General features: G+C 41.3%; 1 protein-coding gene across 1 annotated transcript; it reads left to right on the top strand.

Moving 5' to 3' along the window:
• The first annotated feature begins 1739 nt into the window (after nucleotides 1–1739).
• On the top strand, nucleotides 1740–15702 carry igsf10 (immunoglobulin superfamily, member 10). Its single transcript, XM_023406440.2, has 10 exons — nucleotides 1740–1868; nucleotides 2310–2588; nucleotides 4248–4377; nucleotides 4853–5243; nucleotides 5869–6636; nucleotides 6801–8606; nucleotides 8742–10376; nucleotides 10674–11577; nucleotides 12774–13140; nucleotides 13223–15702. Exons 2-10 carry the CDS (start codon nucleotides 2386–2388, stop codon nucleotides 14771–14773), a joined length of 7755 nt encoding a protein of 2584 aa, XP_023262208.1. The 5' UTR covers nucleotides 1740–1868; nucleotides 2310–2385; the 3' UTR covers nucleotides 14774–15702.
• Nucleotides 15703–16711: the final 1009 nt, after the last annotated feature.

Below are 16711 nucleotides of genomic sequence, written 5' to 3'. Positions count from 1 at the left end.
AGAAGAGAAGAGAAGAGAAGAGAAGAGAAGAAAGGAGAGGAGAAGAGAAGAGAGGTGTTGTTATCCACATTTGTTGGTGTGTTGTCCAGATGTTGAGGCAAACAATACTGATGACACAAGCAATGGAACATGCAAACCTCGCCTGTGAATAGTAGAAAGTAATTGATGACAGGGATCCCCATAAACCCTAATTTTATGCAAATTACTAGTCCACTAACATATCTGTGATGAAGTTTTCTGATCTCCTTGCTTATTCCTCTGTGGTTTGAGAAGTTACAGTGTAGTCATTAACAGTCTTCTGTGTTACTAAAGGCAGTGCTCATTAAAATGTGACCGCAGTATATCTGTGTGCATGCGTGAGTGTCCAGAGTGTGTGCATGTTTGTTGATGTTTAACAGAGTGGACGTGGGATGTGGTGAACCAGCGGCTTTGTGAGAGCGAACATAGTATTTTGGAGGCTAAAACACATGGTATGATTTAAAGACAACCTGATCTGTGGTTTGGTGGATACTTTTTCATAAATACTGTTTACAAGTGAATAACTCAGAACTTTTGATAGCAACAGACACAATGAGTCATCCACAAACAAAAGGCATGTAAACTTAAAGCTGGAAATCAGCCATTGTTCAAATTTTGCCATCTTGTGACAGGAATCATTTTATCTGAGCATTGGAAGAGACTGATGTTACATGCCCTGATTAAGCTGAATATCGCTCGAAGTCATAAAATGTCAGCTCCCTGCTGATGTTTTAAATCTCAGCTATGAACTGTATTGAGTTTCAAAACACCTGTATCTGATACTGATGTAATAAAGTCAGATTATAATTTTCTTTGTATCAGGTTCTCAGGTTTGAATACTGACAATACTCATGCAGTGTAACTTAAAAGTTTTACCTTAAAGTCAAAGAAAGACATCTCACATGAAAGACAAGTGATTCAGTTACATACTGTACTACTAACAGCAGAATGCAAGGGAAAAGACTGTGCATCTAAATATGCTGATTCAAGGGCACAGAGGGACTCTTGGGTTTCAACAAACCATTCAAAAGAATTGTATTTTGGAAAAAGACAAAAAAGAAACTGACCCCCACATGCCTGGGAGCGTTGTTGGCTTGTGCTTTTTATCATAAGCAAAACACCCAAATAAAAACAAAGTATTCAAATGGCCCATTTGATGGGAAAGAAGAAAGTAAAATGCCTAATGAGTTCATCTGAAACACATTTGTCTTTGAATATCATGATTGGACAGTGCTTTCATCTGGCACAAAGAGTTTCACAAAGAGTTTGTGGTGTAGGAGCTTGGGGCAGTTGTCATACCATGTCCATTTTTAATCATTTGCTATTTATGACTATAATAAACAGCCAAGATGAGAAGAAAATTATTTGGGAGCCATATCTAATAGCTCACATCAGGGTAGAATTCTTCATCTAAGATGTGCTTCTGTGCAAACAATTTTGTGACCTAGTTAATCACATAAATCAGATATTAGTGTTTTGGCAGAAATTAAGAATTACACTTTTGTCCTCATGTAATTCAAGTTGAGGAAGGATTTTGTGTTTATGTTGGCGTTCAACAGCGTGTAGGATTCGTGGCATTTCAAGCAGAGCGCTTCCATGAGTACTCCAAAGTTGCAGTTACTCTAGGATTACATTACAGCAGATTACAGGGGGGCGGAGGAGACCAAAGTGTGTGCTCCGTTGCAGGCGCTCACACAGAAATGACTCCCGTCCCTCTGCGCCTCAGACACAGTGGACTTATCTGAGGAATTAAACAGGGGAACTACTGAAAGTGAATGTCGACTCTCTCGTCGGGATTTTTACATTCCTACAAGTGCAGCAGTTCCGTTTTCAACAGCTGTTAGAGCGCGGTGAGAGAAACTATATTCAATGCATTTTTCAGACTTGAAATGCAGTTGTGTGCAAGTTATTACAGTTTTACATAGGTCTATATTTATCATCTATGCATAAGATTCTGCATGTAATATTTTCTCTGGTTGAGTGAATTTTCCTAATAATTGCAAGCGTGCTTTTATCACTATTTTTTCCTTCATAAATGACGATTAATAAATATATATTCATAAAAATAAAAAGGAGCACAATTTGTAAAGGAAAAATCTGAATGACGGTGATGAAAATGAAATGAAACTTGTTCTATAGAGTAGATGTTGGATTGGCACGTTTGTTGGATTTTTCTTTTTTGATCTATCTATCTATCTATCTATCTATCTATCTATCTATCTATCTATCTATCTATCTATCTTTATTCCTAACTGAAGTAAGGCTTTAACACCCTCTACCTCTTTCTACAGGTGGGTTTCATTAATGGTTCAGGATAAACTTTAGCTTCCCTTTGCCCGTGCAGCTGAAGCCGCATCCCCGTGCACAATGAGTGTGTGTGCCTGCGGCGCGTCATACCTGTGGAGGTGGCTGCTGAAGGCTCTGTTGGTCTTGGCTGCTGTGTTGCCGACGAGCGGTGACTGCCCCAAATCATGCGCCTGTTATGTCCCCACCGAAGTGCACTGCACCTTCAGATACCTGACCGCAATACCTGACCACATCCAGCCAGCTGTGGAAAGAATTAACCTCGGGTGAGTTCACTTCTCTTTCTTTCCAAACTGGAGAACTGCAGATACTCTGGAGAGGGATGATTTTATTGACTGATTTAAGTCTGACTGTATATAGTGGAATGACATTATATAGAAACACATATTGTCTACCATGGAATATCATTATATAGAAACACATTATCTGGCAAAACTTTAAACTTCTACATACATGACTGCTATTAAAATAAGTGAACGGTCAACTCTGAAATAAAAATTCAATTGGAAGTAATTTTCGTTAATTGACCCACATAGTGGATAACTTAAAACTTAAAATTTGTGACTGTGGGTGATTACTAACCTTGAGGTTAGTTTAAAATGGGTAATATGCGAACATTAGCCGAGCTCAGCTTTAGCTAATAGCTAATCTAACTAGCTAACCTGTACAACGTTTAGCTATAACGTTAATGCAAATTTTACAACTACCAGTTAGGTCTTTACTTCAGTATTCCCAGCTTCTGGTTCAGCAAAATCGCCTCCCTGGTCGCCTTTCCTTCTCCAAGGAAGAGTTAAGCCACCGCACGAACCACATCTGCTAGCTTCTGCGCTTCTGTTCTCGTTAGCCTCAACAGTGTTGGAGTTAAGTGTCCAGTTTGTGTCTCTTCCTAGGTGTGACTGTGCATACAGACACTATATGAAACACAAAAAATGTATTCTGACACTCGCCTATTTTTTTAAAGTTACTTTTAGCTTGCCTGATGGAAAACGAGCTTTTTAAACACCAATGTAGAGCAATGTTACATTTCCACAGGTGTTGGGATGTTGCACTGATTTTGCCTAATTAGACCTCTTCTCATGATACAACACTTAATACATAGATTGGCAGGCATTGTCATAGCAGGAAAAGCACAGGTGTAGTCAATAACATAAACAATGACTGCATTGCACTTTTATTGTGCATGAAGGCTGACTGGCATGACTGACTTTAATAGAACTGAGCATTCATTAATGTTATTAGTAACATCTGTGTTGCTCCTGCTCTGTGATAAGTCTAAATGTCTGCCATGAGAAAATGAACAGGACTTTGTGGATGTGCAGTGTACAGGCTGTGCCTGATTCCCATCTCTTTTCAGTTTTGTCGTAACTGTTACACCTCAACCATTTATATTATGTGAATGTGCTGATTAAAGCTATGGCCAAATGCATTATGTATTCAGGTTGTCAAATAAATCAACTATCAAAACAGTGGCAAATTCCTTTTAATATTGATTGTCTATTCAATTCTAATTGTTGCAGCTTGAATTTTGTCTCATCCTTAGTAACAAAAACGATTAAAATTTTCATATTTACTGCTCAGAAGGAGTGATGTATTAGAGTAAAAACTGCTTACAATACCTGGAATGAGTGGGAAGTATCAAGTCGAACACTGATATCCGATATGTCAGTACTAAAAGCCCTACACACCAATGATTCACCTCCACAGGTGTTTTCACTTAGTTGTCTGATTAGACCTTTTCTCATCACTGGATGGGCATGTAGAGACTGTGCTGAACGTACATCTCCGAAATTGTTATAATTATTATTTTATTTTTTTCTATTAGGGTGGCATAACTTATGTTTCTTGTAAAAACATAACTTTCATAAATAACATGTAATACTTTTGAGCTGATTAGCTGAAGTTTATTTTCATTTCTCTGATTTTAGGTACAACAGTATAACTGTCTTGAGAGAAAATGATCTTTCAGGACTTGAGAACTTAGAGCTGTTGATGCTGCACAGCAACACTATACACAGTATTGAAGACAGAGCCTTCCAAGACCTCAAGTCCTTACAGGTAAAATTGTGTGTTTGTTAGTCTCTTGTGAACAGATCACAGACCTGTCTTGTAATATTGGGGTACAAGTTCATCAAACTAGAATATCAAAAGAATATAGTAGCGTTAAAAGCCTGTCAGCATTTTATAGTTTAGTTCAATAATTGTGCATGATGACAAACAAATATTAAGAATGTATAGTGTTAATACCATCCCTGCATAAGCAGAAGGGTTCTTGATGTTAATATTAGCTGTTTACTTAGTATCTTTACAAAGAGAGCATTATTCTATTACACTTATATTTATTTGATATAAAGGATGCTTTCCAGTAACTGCTTACTTGCACTTTTCCAGCATAAATAAATTATTTTCAAATTATACTGCTGTTTTTACAACATTTCATGGTATCTGTCAATACTGTGCTGTCGTGTTAACATAATAGTCGTAAGTCAACATTGTTTTGACAGGCAGTGTCCAACTTCTCCTGCTCTCACAGGTCCTGAAGATGTCCTATAATAAAGTTAAAGAAATCAATAAAGAGACATTCAAAGGCCTGGACAGTCTGCTGAGACTCCATGTGGACCACAACTACATTGAGTTCATCAGCCCAGAGGCTTTCTATGGTCTAACCAACCTACAGTTGGTCCATCTGGAGGGAAACCACCTCCAGCAGCTCCACCCAGACACATTCATCACCTTGAGACACAGCCAAGTGTTCAAGGTGTCGTCAGTTAGAAACATCCACCTTTCGGACAACCTCCTCACCACTCTGCCTGCAGATATCTTTTTAGGCTGCAGCCAGTTAGAGAATGTCTTCCTCCATGGCAACCCCTGGGCATGTGATTGCCGTATGAAGTGGTTTCCCATGTGGGCACAGAGAAATACAGGTGAGTAGTTTTGTTTGCTTTGGAACCATTTGAAAGCATTTAGAGATGTGTTGTAATGTTTACAAGGTAAGGGAAGCCCTCCTTTCTTAATGAAGAAATCTTCCTTGGTCTTGACACTTTCTCTTGCGTAAATGTAAAAAAAAAAACTAAATCACTGATCTAATCCTTTGTCAACCTGCATTTACAAGCAGCTTTAACAGGACACATCTGTTAATAAGATACATCTGGTAAAGTTGCTAACTGTATTAGTACTTCAATAGGTTTTTCTACTCAGACTTTGGTATGTTTTCTCTACTACAAACTTGGAACAGTATCCCAAGGAAGAAAGGCATATCCAAGGGAAAAATATAAATCTTTTCAGAAACACCACTGGAGGTAGAAATCATATCTTCTTCTCATCATCAAGGCCACACAAAACACAAAAGACACAAAGGAACTAAAGTTATATCTTTTATTCATGACTTGGCTAATGCAAAAGTCAGCTCATAAATTACAGTTCTGTATAGTGATGATGATGTTTACTGAACCGTTTTGGTTTGTCTGGCTCATTATGTGGAAACTGTAAATATTCTTTTCTTACATGCAACCAGCTAAACGCTACAACACTTCATTTAAATGTTTCCAGGTGTGCTGAAATGCAAGCGAGACAGGAGATATCCAAGAGGACAGCTGTGTCCTGTTTGTGAAAATCCTGCCCCTTACCACAACAGGCCTCTATCCCTTCTACCCAGTGATGCCTTCACTTGTACCAAACCCTGGATCCAACCCCATCTAAAGCAGAAAAACATCAGCCTGGATGAGGGGGACTTTACTCCAGTTTCCCCCAAGGATTTCATTGCCCCATTAGGCACCATACAAATGAACCTGACCGACCACTTTCACAGTGAGGGCAGTCTGTCCTGCACAGTCCAGAGGCCCTCAGCTTTTGAAAGCCTGACACAAACCTTGGAGGAGGAGGAGGGAACCAATGTCACTGTGATTACATCTGGAATAACTACATATTTGGTATGTAACGTTGACTATGAACACATCCAGCAACTGTGGCAGATCCTGGCCACCTACAGTGACTCTCCCATGAGGCTAGAGAGAGGGTTAATGCTGGCCAGAAGCCCAGAAATGGTTTACAGGTACAGTCAGATCAAAACAAAAGAGGGAGAGGAAGGAATTTACTCAAGCATTGAGGCTGAGATTAAAGCCTCCCCTGCATGGTTGATGCAGGGAGAGGTGAGCTTCCAGCTCGACCGCACTACTACCACTTTCTCTACTCTGCACATTAAGTACCAGTCTGTGGTCAACCTACGTGTGGAAAAAACATCGCCCAAGAGGCATCGCTATTCCTGGACCATGATCAAGAAAGATAATCAAACCAAGACTGAGCACACTGTACTTACAGGTGGGAGTTAGTGATTAATTCTTAATAAACTAGCTGATGGCTGATATGACCTTATACCTTTCACTTCAGTCTTAATTGAACTCAAAAGACTAAAAATGTGTTGTGCTTTTAAATATGAAAGCAATAATTACTGTAATAAAATATTTGTTTTATTTTTTACATAGGTGGTGTGGCACAATTGAGCTGTCAAATCCAGGGCGAGCCGAAGCCTTTGTTGGAGTGGATTTTACCCGATGGAAGTAAGGTCAGAGCCCCTTACTCAAGTGAGGACAGGAGGATCATAATCACTGCTGAAGGGATGCTCACTCTACGGGGTGCAGATGCCTCAGACACAGGCCTGTACCGGTGCATTGCCACAAACTACCTGGATGCAGATATCCTCCTGTTTCGAGTGACAGTTCTGTCCCCTGACGTGGAAGAAACTGAGGTCAACGGTGTCCAACTTTCAAGGCCACTGGGTGAAAATCTGGTATTTGACTGTAGCTCCTCGGGGATTCCTGAGGCCTCAGTACAGTGGATCCTCCCTGATCACTCAGTACTGGATAAGTCTCATGGGAACAGAAAGGTATATAAGAATGGGACTCTGCTGATTCAGGGGCTCACAGAGAGGGGCAGAGGGTTTTATAGGTGTTTGGTTGCTAATCACCTGGGAGTTGACCTGCTCGTGTCTCAGGTGACGGTAACTGGAGAAACATATGAAAAGGTAGGGGAAGGGTCAGGGATGGAAATGGAGATCAAGACAGACCCTAGCTTGACAGAAAACACAGTCACCCTCAATGAGATTCCTTCTTCCAGTCCCTCTGAAGGAACTAGTCAAGAATCCAGGACCATCACCTCAGATCGACCTTACCCCAGACTCAGGTCACAGGGCAGAGGAGGCTCAGGAGGTAGACTGGGACAGAGGAGGAGGGGGCCAGTCAGCAACAGACGCATCTGGAGTAGTAGAGTTTTTGATAAAACTTCCAGGAAAGTAGATCCACAGAAATTTGCTGAATTAATGAAGAAGGCTCAAGATGGATCAAGAATAAGGAGTGACACAGAGAAAGAGAGGGCAAAATATGAAGACTCACACCCTGTTCTTTCTGGTGATGGTGATATTGGCTCCGGTGAGGGTCATAATGAAGACCTCCTCATCATAGTGCCAAGGGTAGTCAAAACAACTATAGATAATCCAGAAGAAAATGGAATATTTACGCAAGACAGTGAGACGGAAACAACAACAGCGACACAGATAAGTCAGGGTCGTGTTTTAGCAACAACAGGGGCTCATCAAACTGCTGTTATGGAAACCACAGTTAGCAATCACATTGATTTTAGTAGAATAACAGAAAATACAAACACACCAACAACAGAGTCATATATGCAGTCAGACTCTACACCGATCAAGTCCACATTCACAGACAATCCACGTTTTGTTGAGAAGACAGAGTTTTATGGCCTTGAAAGAGCCAGCGAGCCCCCCTCAAACATGCGCCCAGTTACTGTCCAACTTAGTGTGACAGACAATACACATGAAACTCAGCTCCAGTTCTCAGGACAAGAACCTGCAGAGCCAGAGACATCCACAGGAGCAGCACTTTCATTTACCACAGACCCTAACATTACTCCAATGAGGGATGGACCAGGACCAGTGGAGCTATTCATCCACACAGACCCAGAGAGCCGGACCACATTCACAGCCGTCACCACCACAGAGAGACAGCAAGATGAGATCACCTTCCACACCACCCAAACAATCAAATCCCCACGCCTGCCTGCAGGATCCACCATCATCTCCCGACAGCAGATCCATATCATCCCACACAAGAATGGCAGAGGAGGGGGCCGCAGGAGGACCTTCCAAGGCCGCAGGAGGATCATAAAACCCAACAGGATCACTGACATACAGTCCTTCATCAATAAACTTAAACAGCCCTCAGTGAAGAAAGAAGGGAATGCCTCGGTGCCATATCGAATTGAACTGACTACAGGTAAGCAGTATTATTTTTTATTATTGTTTAATAGATTGTTACATTTTTGTTTCATGTCTCAATGTGTTGTTCTTTAGCTCATGTTTTATGAATCTGTGTTTCCTCTACCCTTTTTTCTTTATTTTTTTCCCTCAGACTGTGATTGTGATGAAGACAAAAAGAGGACAGCAGCCACGGATGCTCAGATGGTAACACCATCAGCTTCCTCCAATTCATATTTACGTAGAACAGAGAGACCCGCCACTACACAAAAAACAGTAGCTTCCTCCACAAACTATTACGGGACTGTAAATGCCCCTTCAACCCATAAAGAGTCTAAGCCAGATGATTCCAGTGGTTATGTAACCTCTGCTGATGCCCCAGAGCTTGACCCTACAATGAATCCATTTTTGAGCACAAATAAAGAACCATCTGTTTCATTCTCAACCACGACCACTACTACAACTGCCTCTAAGGTTATTCGTGGAAGAATTCCATGGGACAGGCTGTTTGGAGGCAGAGAGAGGGAAAAGGTACTTGCCAGGCTAAGGAGGCCATTAATCATTCCAAAAACGTCAACTACAGCTCAAACCACAACAGTAACTTTGACCACAACCCCTGCTGCTATGCCCAGCACTACTGCAAACTCACTGGCTGAACCTGAGACTCTGTCCCCATCCAGACACACATTAGATGATGACTATGGAGATTTATCCTCTGCAGATTTTGAGTTTACAACACTGGCACCCAGCTTGCAACATATAACTACTACCAGTTCTTCCTATTACTCCAGGTACTCCACCACTGCTGAAACACCACCAGATTCACAGACTCTACCCTCTCCACCTACTGCCAAACCCCCTTCAATTAAAAATCCTGATGAAGCCTTATCTTCAGGGTCTGGTGGACTCCCTGATAATTGGTTTGTAATTAGACAGAGACCAGGTGGGACAAGAGTGCGGCAAGGTCGGAGAAGGAGGCCCTTCGGAGGCAGGAGACCCTTCAAAAACCCTAGAATCCCTAAAGTACATACTACAACAACAACTGAGGTTCCAACTTCAGAGGCACCAACTATGGAATCTACAATAGAGACAACCCGACTACCTCAACAGACTGTTTCACTTAACAAGCCCCTGTACACACCATCTTGGAGAGAGGACAGAACCACAGTAGCTGTTTCCACTGACCAAATGTCAAAGGAGGAGACTGACTTGTATGAGGAATTTGCCTGGAGCACATCTAGCAGTTTACCAGCCTATACTACAACCGAGACACCTTTAATTACCTCAAAATATAACCCTACCACCACAGTGATGCCAGCTACCACAAGAAGGTCTTACACAACAGTTCACACTAGAGTCCACAGCAATATCAGACCACCAACACATAGCAACAATGGTCACATCACTCGCAGGCCACCAATGAGTACAGTGAGACCTACTGTGCAAAGCAGTTCTGCCAGAGGCAGTACAGATAAAGGCCTTAACTTTGACACAGTGATCATCATTACACCTGAGAAAGGATACATCAACACCCCTGAGCCTTACTACAACATAGGCACGCACAAGGCCATCTCTAGTGTGAATTATCATGTCTCTGGCAATGAAGCTACAAGTGCCAATATTGCTGGCCTAGAACCCACAACGCAGGTCATGACAAGCAGACCTAAGATAGTTGGAGGCAATGCGGCCAGCTTTACCGTTTTGTCCAACTCAGATGCTTTCTTGCCATGTGAGGCTGTCGGAAACCCCCAGCCAGATATAACCTGGAAACGCTTTTCCTCAAGCACAGGTAGAAAAACAGTTTCATTAATTGTTGTTATTAAGAAAAGAAAAGGTGCAGGGTAAATGTAAAGGTAGTAAAATGACCCCAAAAAAATACAAATGGTAATAAAGTAAATAAAAATAACATTATTAGGTAAAGATGTGATTTTTTTAGCTGTAACCTAAAGTAACACTTTAGGTTAACTAACTAACTAACACTTGGTTATTTTGGTCTGTATTTGTGTGAATATTATACAGTATATTGTTTTTGGATGTGTTTTAGTTAAACATTTCTTTGAAGTAATTGTCTTTCTGTGTCCTTCAGGAAGCACCATTACCATTGAGGGGAGGATGGGAAAGTTTGAAGTGTTGAGCAATGGCACACTGTTCATCCAGAATGCCAACATTAAGGATCGTGGCCAGTACCTCTGTCTAGCTGAGAATGATAATGGATCAGATAAACTTCTTGTCACCCTCTCTGTCGTGGCCTATCCATCACGCATACTGGAGCCGAAAATGCATGAAATAAAATCTCATGCAGGAAACACTGTGGAGATGAAATGTAAAGCAGAGGGACGACCCTTGCCCATGATATCCTGGATCCTGGCCAACCGGACCCAAGTCAGAGGTCAAAACACAGAGAAGGGAAGGGTATCAGTATCTGCCGAGGGGACTCTGGTCATTGAGCATGTGTCTGTTTATGACAGAGGTCATTACAAATGCATTGCCAGTAATCCAGCTGGAGCTGATACTGCTACAGTCCGACTGCAGGTGGTAGCAGCTCCACCGGGCATCATGGAGGAGAAACGGCAGCAGATCAAAGCAGGTGTAAACCAGAACCTGTGGCTACCTTGTACTGGCCAAGGCAGCCCTCAGCCTGCTATTCACTGGGTCCTTCATGATGGGACAATGGTACCGTCTAACAGGCCTGCCAGAGACCCAAGGATATCAGTGTATGAGAATGGGACACTCCACATTCAGGACGTGACTCCAGCAGACAGCGGGAAATATGAATGTATTGCTACCAGCTCTACTGGCTCAGAGCGAAGGGTGGTGACTCTGATTGTTGAGAGGCGGGAATCTGCACCTCAAATAGTGGACACATCCCAGCGTGTTACAGAGTTGTCCTTTGGGGATCAGTTGAAACTAAACTGTTCAGCGACAGGAGACCCAGAACCAAGGATCATGTGGAGGCTGCCTTCTAAAGCTGTGGTGGACCGTTGGCATAGGTAAAAATGCCTTGAGCAGTGCTGAGAAAACCATAGTTGTGCTGATCTTGCAAAAGAGAGTCTTTTCAAGGGTAGTGTATAATAAATAATCAGTAATAAGTTTCCATTCATGAACTAAGCATCTTGTGTCCAGAAATTTGCAAATCTAACTGGAATTTGAAACAAGCTCCCTTGAACAACAGAAATGTTGAAGAGTAACATTTGAAAAGAGTAACAGCAAATCTCAGGATAGATTAATGATATACAGTCACACTTCATTTTAAAATGTTGGTCTCAGGTTTTAATGTTTCTTTTCATTTTTAGTTCCCTGCATTGAGCCTTTGGGTTATCTCTCTAAAGTACAGAGGAATGGAGTCACTGTTTTGATATGGTGATTATTTGCTGCATATGTGTTTGAAAACAGAGAATAAGATACTGAGTTTTACCATATTTATTCAAGGAATAACTTCAGTGCAGTTAAAATAAAATAAAAAATTAAATGAAAACACTGGTGATACTACACTACACACTTGCTACATTAAAGAAGATCTGAGGGCATTTCATCTGTATTTTGGATTTATGTCTCATGAAAATGCAACACCATTAGACTATAATCATGATAACACAGACTAATAAGTTATTATTGTTTTCGTAAATATTAGCCTGATCAGTGTGAGAAAGTATGATGTATGTTAAAGCAAAAAGGTTTTTTAGGTCATTATATCTCATTGTATTGAGATATGATGAGAAAAACGAAGGAAGCAGAAAGTGTTATTTTCAAGAAACACGTGGCAATGCAATGCTGGTGTTCAATTCTTTGCTTAAGCTGAGGTTCAGTTTACTGGTAAGATCGTAAAATACTAAGACTTTTTTCAAGAAAATGAATGTACGTGTTTGTTGTAAGTAGTTAACTCAGTACTCAGCAACCACAGTGTTCTGTTCTTTCTTTGTTGTTTTTTTCATGGCCCAAGAATTTTAGCATTTGCCAAATTGTCGAAATGCTGGTTTTGTATTATTTTTTAAGCACTGATCTAAACAAGCTGCATGAGTTATCAACAGTGATAACTCGTACACTACAGTAACTTGTGCAATGGCAGTATTATATGTGTCATTTGTCCCACACAATAGTAAATGGTGCCCATTTTTATTTGATCAGGCTTTATTCTGTCTGCCACTCATGCTAAATCACTCTAATTTTCAATCATATATTTCCCCAGGATGGGCAGCAGAATCCAGGTCCTGGATAATGGTACTCTTATCATTAACATTGTGAGTGATAAAGATACTGGTGACTATCTGTGTGTGGCACGAAGCAAGATTGGCGATGATCTCCAACTCATGAGGGTCAGTGTGTCAATGAAGCCAGCCAAGATAGAGCCTAAACTCTATGGCAAGAAGCAGGTACCATATGGTAATGACTTCAAGGTTGACTGTAAAGCCTCAGGAGCACCAAAGCCAGAGATCTCCTGGGGTCTACCAGATGGTACAGTGGTCAACAGCGCTCTGCAGTCTGACGCCAGCAGTGGAGGAGGACGAGCAAGGCGCTACACTCTGTTTGACAATGGAACTCTTTACCTAAACCAGGTATGCTATTGCATCAACCACAAACACCCACAAAAATTATAAAAACATTCAAAAAATTTATATCAATGTCATGGTTTTCCAGGTTGGTATGTCAGAGGAAGGGGACTACACATGTTACGCTGAGAACCAGGTGGGCAGGGATGAGATGCATGTGCACATCACTGTGGTGACCGCTGCCCCCAGGATACGTCCACCCAGTCAGACCTATGCAAGGGTGAAGCCTGGAGGGAACATCCGCTTTGACTGCGAAGCACTTGGGGAACCCAAACCCAAAATCTTGTGGATGCTGCCCACCAACGATGTAATTGCAGCATCGAATGAACGCTACCTAATGCATGTCAATGGTTCTCTGGATATCAGGGATGTGAAGCTTATCGATGCTGGGGAGTATGTGTGTATGGCTCGTAACCCCGCTGGAGAGAATAGAAAAGTCTACATGCTTGATATAGACGGGAATCCACCAGTGATCAATGGCTACCGCCAGAACAGGACTGTAATCAAAGATGCAGCTGCTAAACACTCAAGGAAATTAATAGACTGTAAGGCTGAGGGTGATCCCACTCCTAGTATCACTTGGATTATGCCTGATAATATCTTCCTGACAGCACCATACTTTGGCAGCAGGATTAATGTCCACCATAATGGGACATTAGAGATCCGTAATGTGCGACCAACTGACACAGCACAGTTCATATGCATGGCGAGAAATGATGGAGGAGAAGCAGTAATGGTGGTGCAGCTGGAAGTGACCAGTATGCTCCGAAGACCGATTTTCAAGAACCCCTACAACGAACGTATCGTGTCTCGAGTCGGGAAAACCACAGTTCTGAACTGCTCTGCTGATGGACACCCAATTCCAGAGATCATCTGGACTTTACCTAATGGAACACGGTTTACTGGTGGACCCGATCATGGCTCTCGCCACCACCTAGGCAATGATGGGACTTTGATCATCTACAACCCTCACAAAGAGGATTCTGGAAAGTACCGCTGTGGTGCCAAGAATTTCTTGGGCTACATAGAGAAGCTAATAATTTTGGACATTGGGCAGAAGCCCTACATCCTCACAAGGCCTAGGGGCATCATTCGCAGTGTGTCTGGAGAACCTCTCTTCCTTCACTGTCTATCTGATGGGAGTCCCAGACCCGGGATCTACTGGACCATTCCTGGTGGCCACACTTTTACTCGGCCTCAAGTCCTTGGTCGCTACCAGTTGTTTGAGAATGGTACTTTGGTTGTTCAAGAGAGCACTCTCCATGATCGAGGGAACTACATCTGCAGAGCTCGGAACGATGCTGGGGAGGCTGTGCTCACTATCCCTGTTGTTATCGTTGCTTATCCTCCACGGATCACAACAGCGCCACCTTCCAGTGTGAAGGCAGTGACCGGGACACCTATCCAGCTCAACTGTGCCGCCAATGGAGTCCCCAAGCCAGAGATAATATGGGAGCTGCCCGATCGTTCAGTTCTGTCAACGGCAGAGCAGGGCCGGCCTACGGGTAGTGAGCTGCTCCACCCACAGGGCACACTTATCATCCAGAGGCCCACAGTCTCAGACTCGGGCACATACAAGTGCCTGGCCAAGAACCACCTAGGTACAGACTCAAAGGTCACATATGTACATGTTCTGTGAGAAAAAAGACATGATTGAGGGAGGACAGTGGTACATCTGAATGTAAACTTTAACAGACACAGTCACTTGCATCATTTACAGTACATGCTTCCTCACATGGATTTCTGAGGATCACAGCGTGTGGAATATTATTTGAAGAACTGACAGATGTGGATTAGAAAAATAAACAGAGCGCAAGAAGAGAAAGGAAACAGACATTTTACAGCTTTTTTTTAAACTGGAAAACGCAACCTGGGGCTAGAAAGTTGTTATTGTAACTTTGGAACTGGGGGCCTGGAAATTTGTAGGTGGTTCTCATTTGGGGTGGTTCTCATGGGAGCAAAAGGGCCAGTGCATAGAGTCTAACCTAATGTGATTTCTTTGAGCAGACATTGCTGGCCGCACACAGGGATACCATTACAGCGTATACAGAAGGGGAGAACATTTGTGTAGCGGACTGAAAGAAAGAAAAAAGATTCCCAAGAGGATTGTAATACCCTTTAGTCAGTGGCCAGAGATTGTTGCTGTCATAACATGCTTCTTTGTGCTTTAACAGCAAAAGTATAGCAATTCAGCTTTCAATGGAAATTCATTGAATTTCACAGTGGAAGAAAATAAGTTTATTCAAAAAATATATGTGGCTTGTTTTACACTGGATACATATCTGCATGGACAGTACAGAGCTTTCATACCAGAATGAGATTTTTTTATTATACATTTTATATTTTGATGACAGTTTAAAGCGGATTGTTTTATGTCTATTCACAGCACAGTTTGTCGGTCAACATAAATGCAAAAACTCATTATCAGTCTATTGTGTTGTACACAAGAATTTGTAGTAATGTTATACATTATGTTAATCTGTAATAATACAGTATATGTATATCTGTTTGTAGTATCTACTTTTCAAAGTATAGGAGAAAAAAAATGAAATTAAAAATTAAACATGGTTCATGGCTTTTTAATGTATTATTGCACTATTTGATACACCAAAATCTTTTCAATCAGACATGTATTATGTAAATGAAATAGATCAATGTTTTGGCTGTTGGTACTAGTAGGCTATTATAATGCTGCTGTTGAAATGAAGGTCACTAGAATTATCCAGTTATGCCTCAGCCTACAGGAGGAGGTACGGCCTGTGGCAGCAAAAGAAGTCTTCCAGACACACGCAGTTTTAAATCTCCAGCTGTGAAAATAGGTCTTCACCCAGCTCTCCAGCGTGCTCTCCCACAGGGGAGCCTTTGATTATTGTTTGTGACTGTGTGCTGATTTTACTGACCTCCTGGAAATTAAACTGAGAGCTGAGGGAAGGAGTTTGAGACAGAAAAGAGGAATACTGAAATGTATTCTTAAAATATGAAACTGTATTTAATTGATTTGATGTAATATTCCTCTTTCCAAAGTTATAATTGAAGAAAAGATATAACACAACAAATGAACTTGAATTAATGTCCTAGAGAGATGTGAGAGTGATATGGTCTACATATAGTGATGTTTGCACTCTAACCACACTTCTTTGACGACTGCAGTATTTATAAGGACATGTATCTTTACCTTGAGGGCACAACTGGAAACAATTTCTCAGTTAATGGCACCAGTTGTGAATCACTTATAATGATGAACTTTTGTTTGTTTTCTTTAAAAAAAAAAAAAAAAGGTCTCATTTGCAAAGTCTCATAAATAATGCTATGTTTTTTACACTCATCAAAACAAGAGAGAAAAAAAAATACATTAAATAAAGGAATTGATTCTGTGTCCAATGAGAAGAAATTGTAGGTTAATGTCAGAGTAACATGTTTATGTTTAAATCCACTACAGTGCATGTCAGCGGGGAAAGGACTTATATTTGTAAATGAATTTGCCCAGTACTGATTTTATATATATATATATATATATATATATATATATATATATATATATTGGCCATATCATAAAATTAGATATTTGTTTCTTCCT

Source organism: Seriola lalandi, unplaced genomic scaffold (genome assembly GCF_002814215.2).
Source record: "Seriola lalandi dorsalis isolate HSWRI2012SDOR001 ecotype SW California unplaced genomic scaffold, Sedor1 jcf7180002054308, whole genome shotgun sequence".
Classification (NCBI taxonomy): Eukaryota; Metazoa; Chordata; class Actinopteri; order Carangiformes; family Carangidae; genus Seriola; species Seriola lalandi.
Note: the sequence above shows the minus strand (reverse complement) of the source record. Positions and strands in the feature narration are given on the sequence as shown.

Coding starts and splice junctions, on each gene's coding strand:
- igsf10 (XM_023406440.2), top strand. CDS start 2,386: ATGAGTGTGTGTGCCTGCGGCGCGTCATACCTGTGGAGGTGGCTGCTG. Junction 4,378..4,852: donor AAGACCTCAAGTCCTTACAG/GTAAAATTGTGT, acceptor CTGCTCTCACAG/GTCCTGAAGATGTCCTATAA. Junction 6,637..6,800: donor TGAGCACACTGTACTTACAG/GTGGGAGTTAGT, acceptor TTTTTTACATAG/GTGGTGTGGCACAATTGAGC.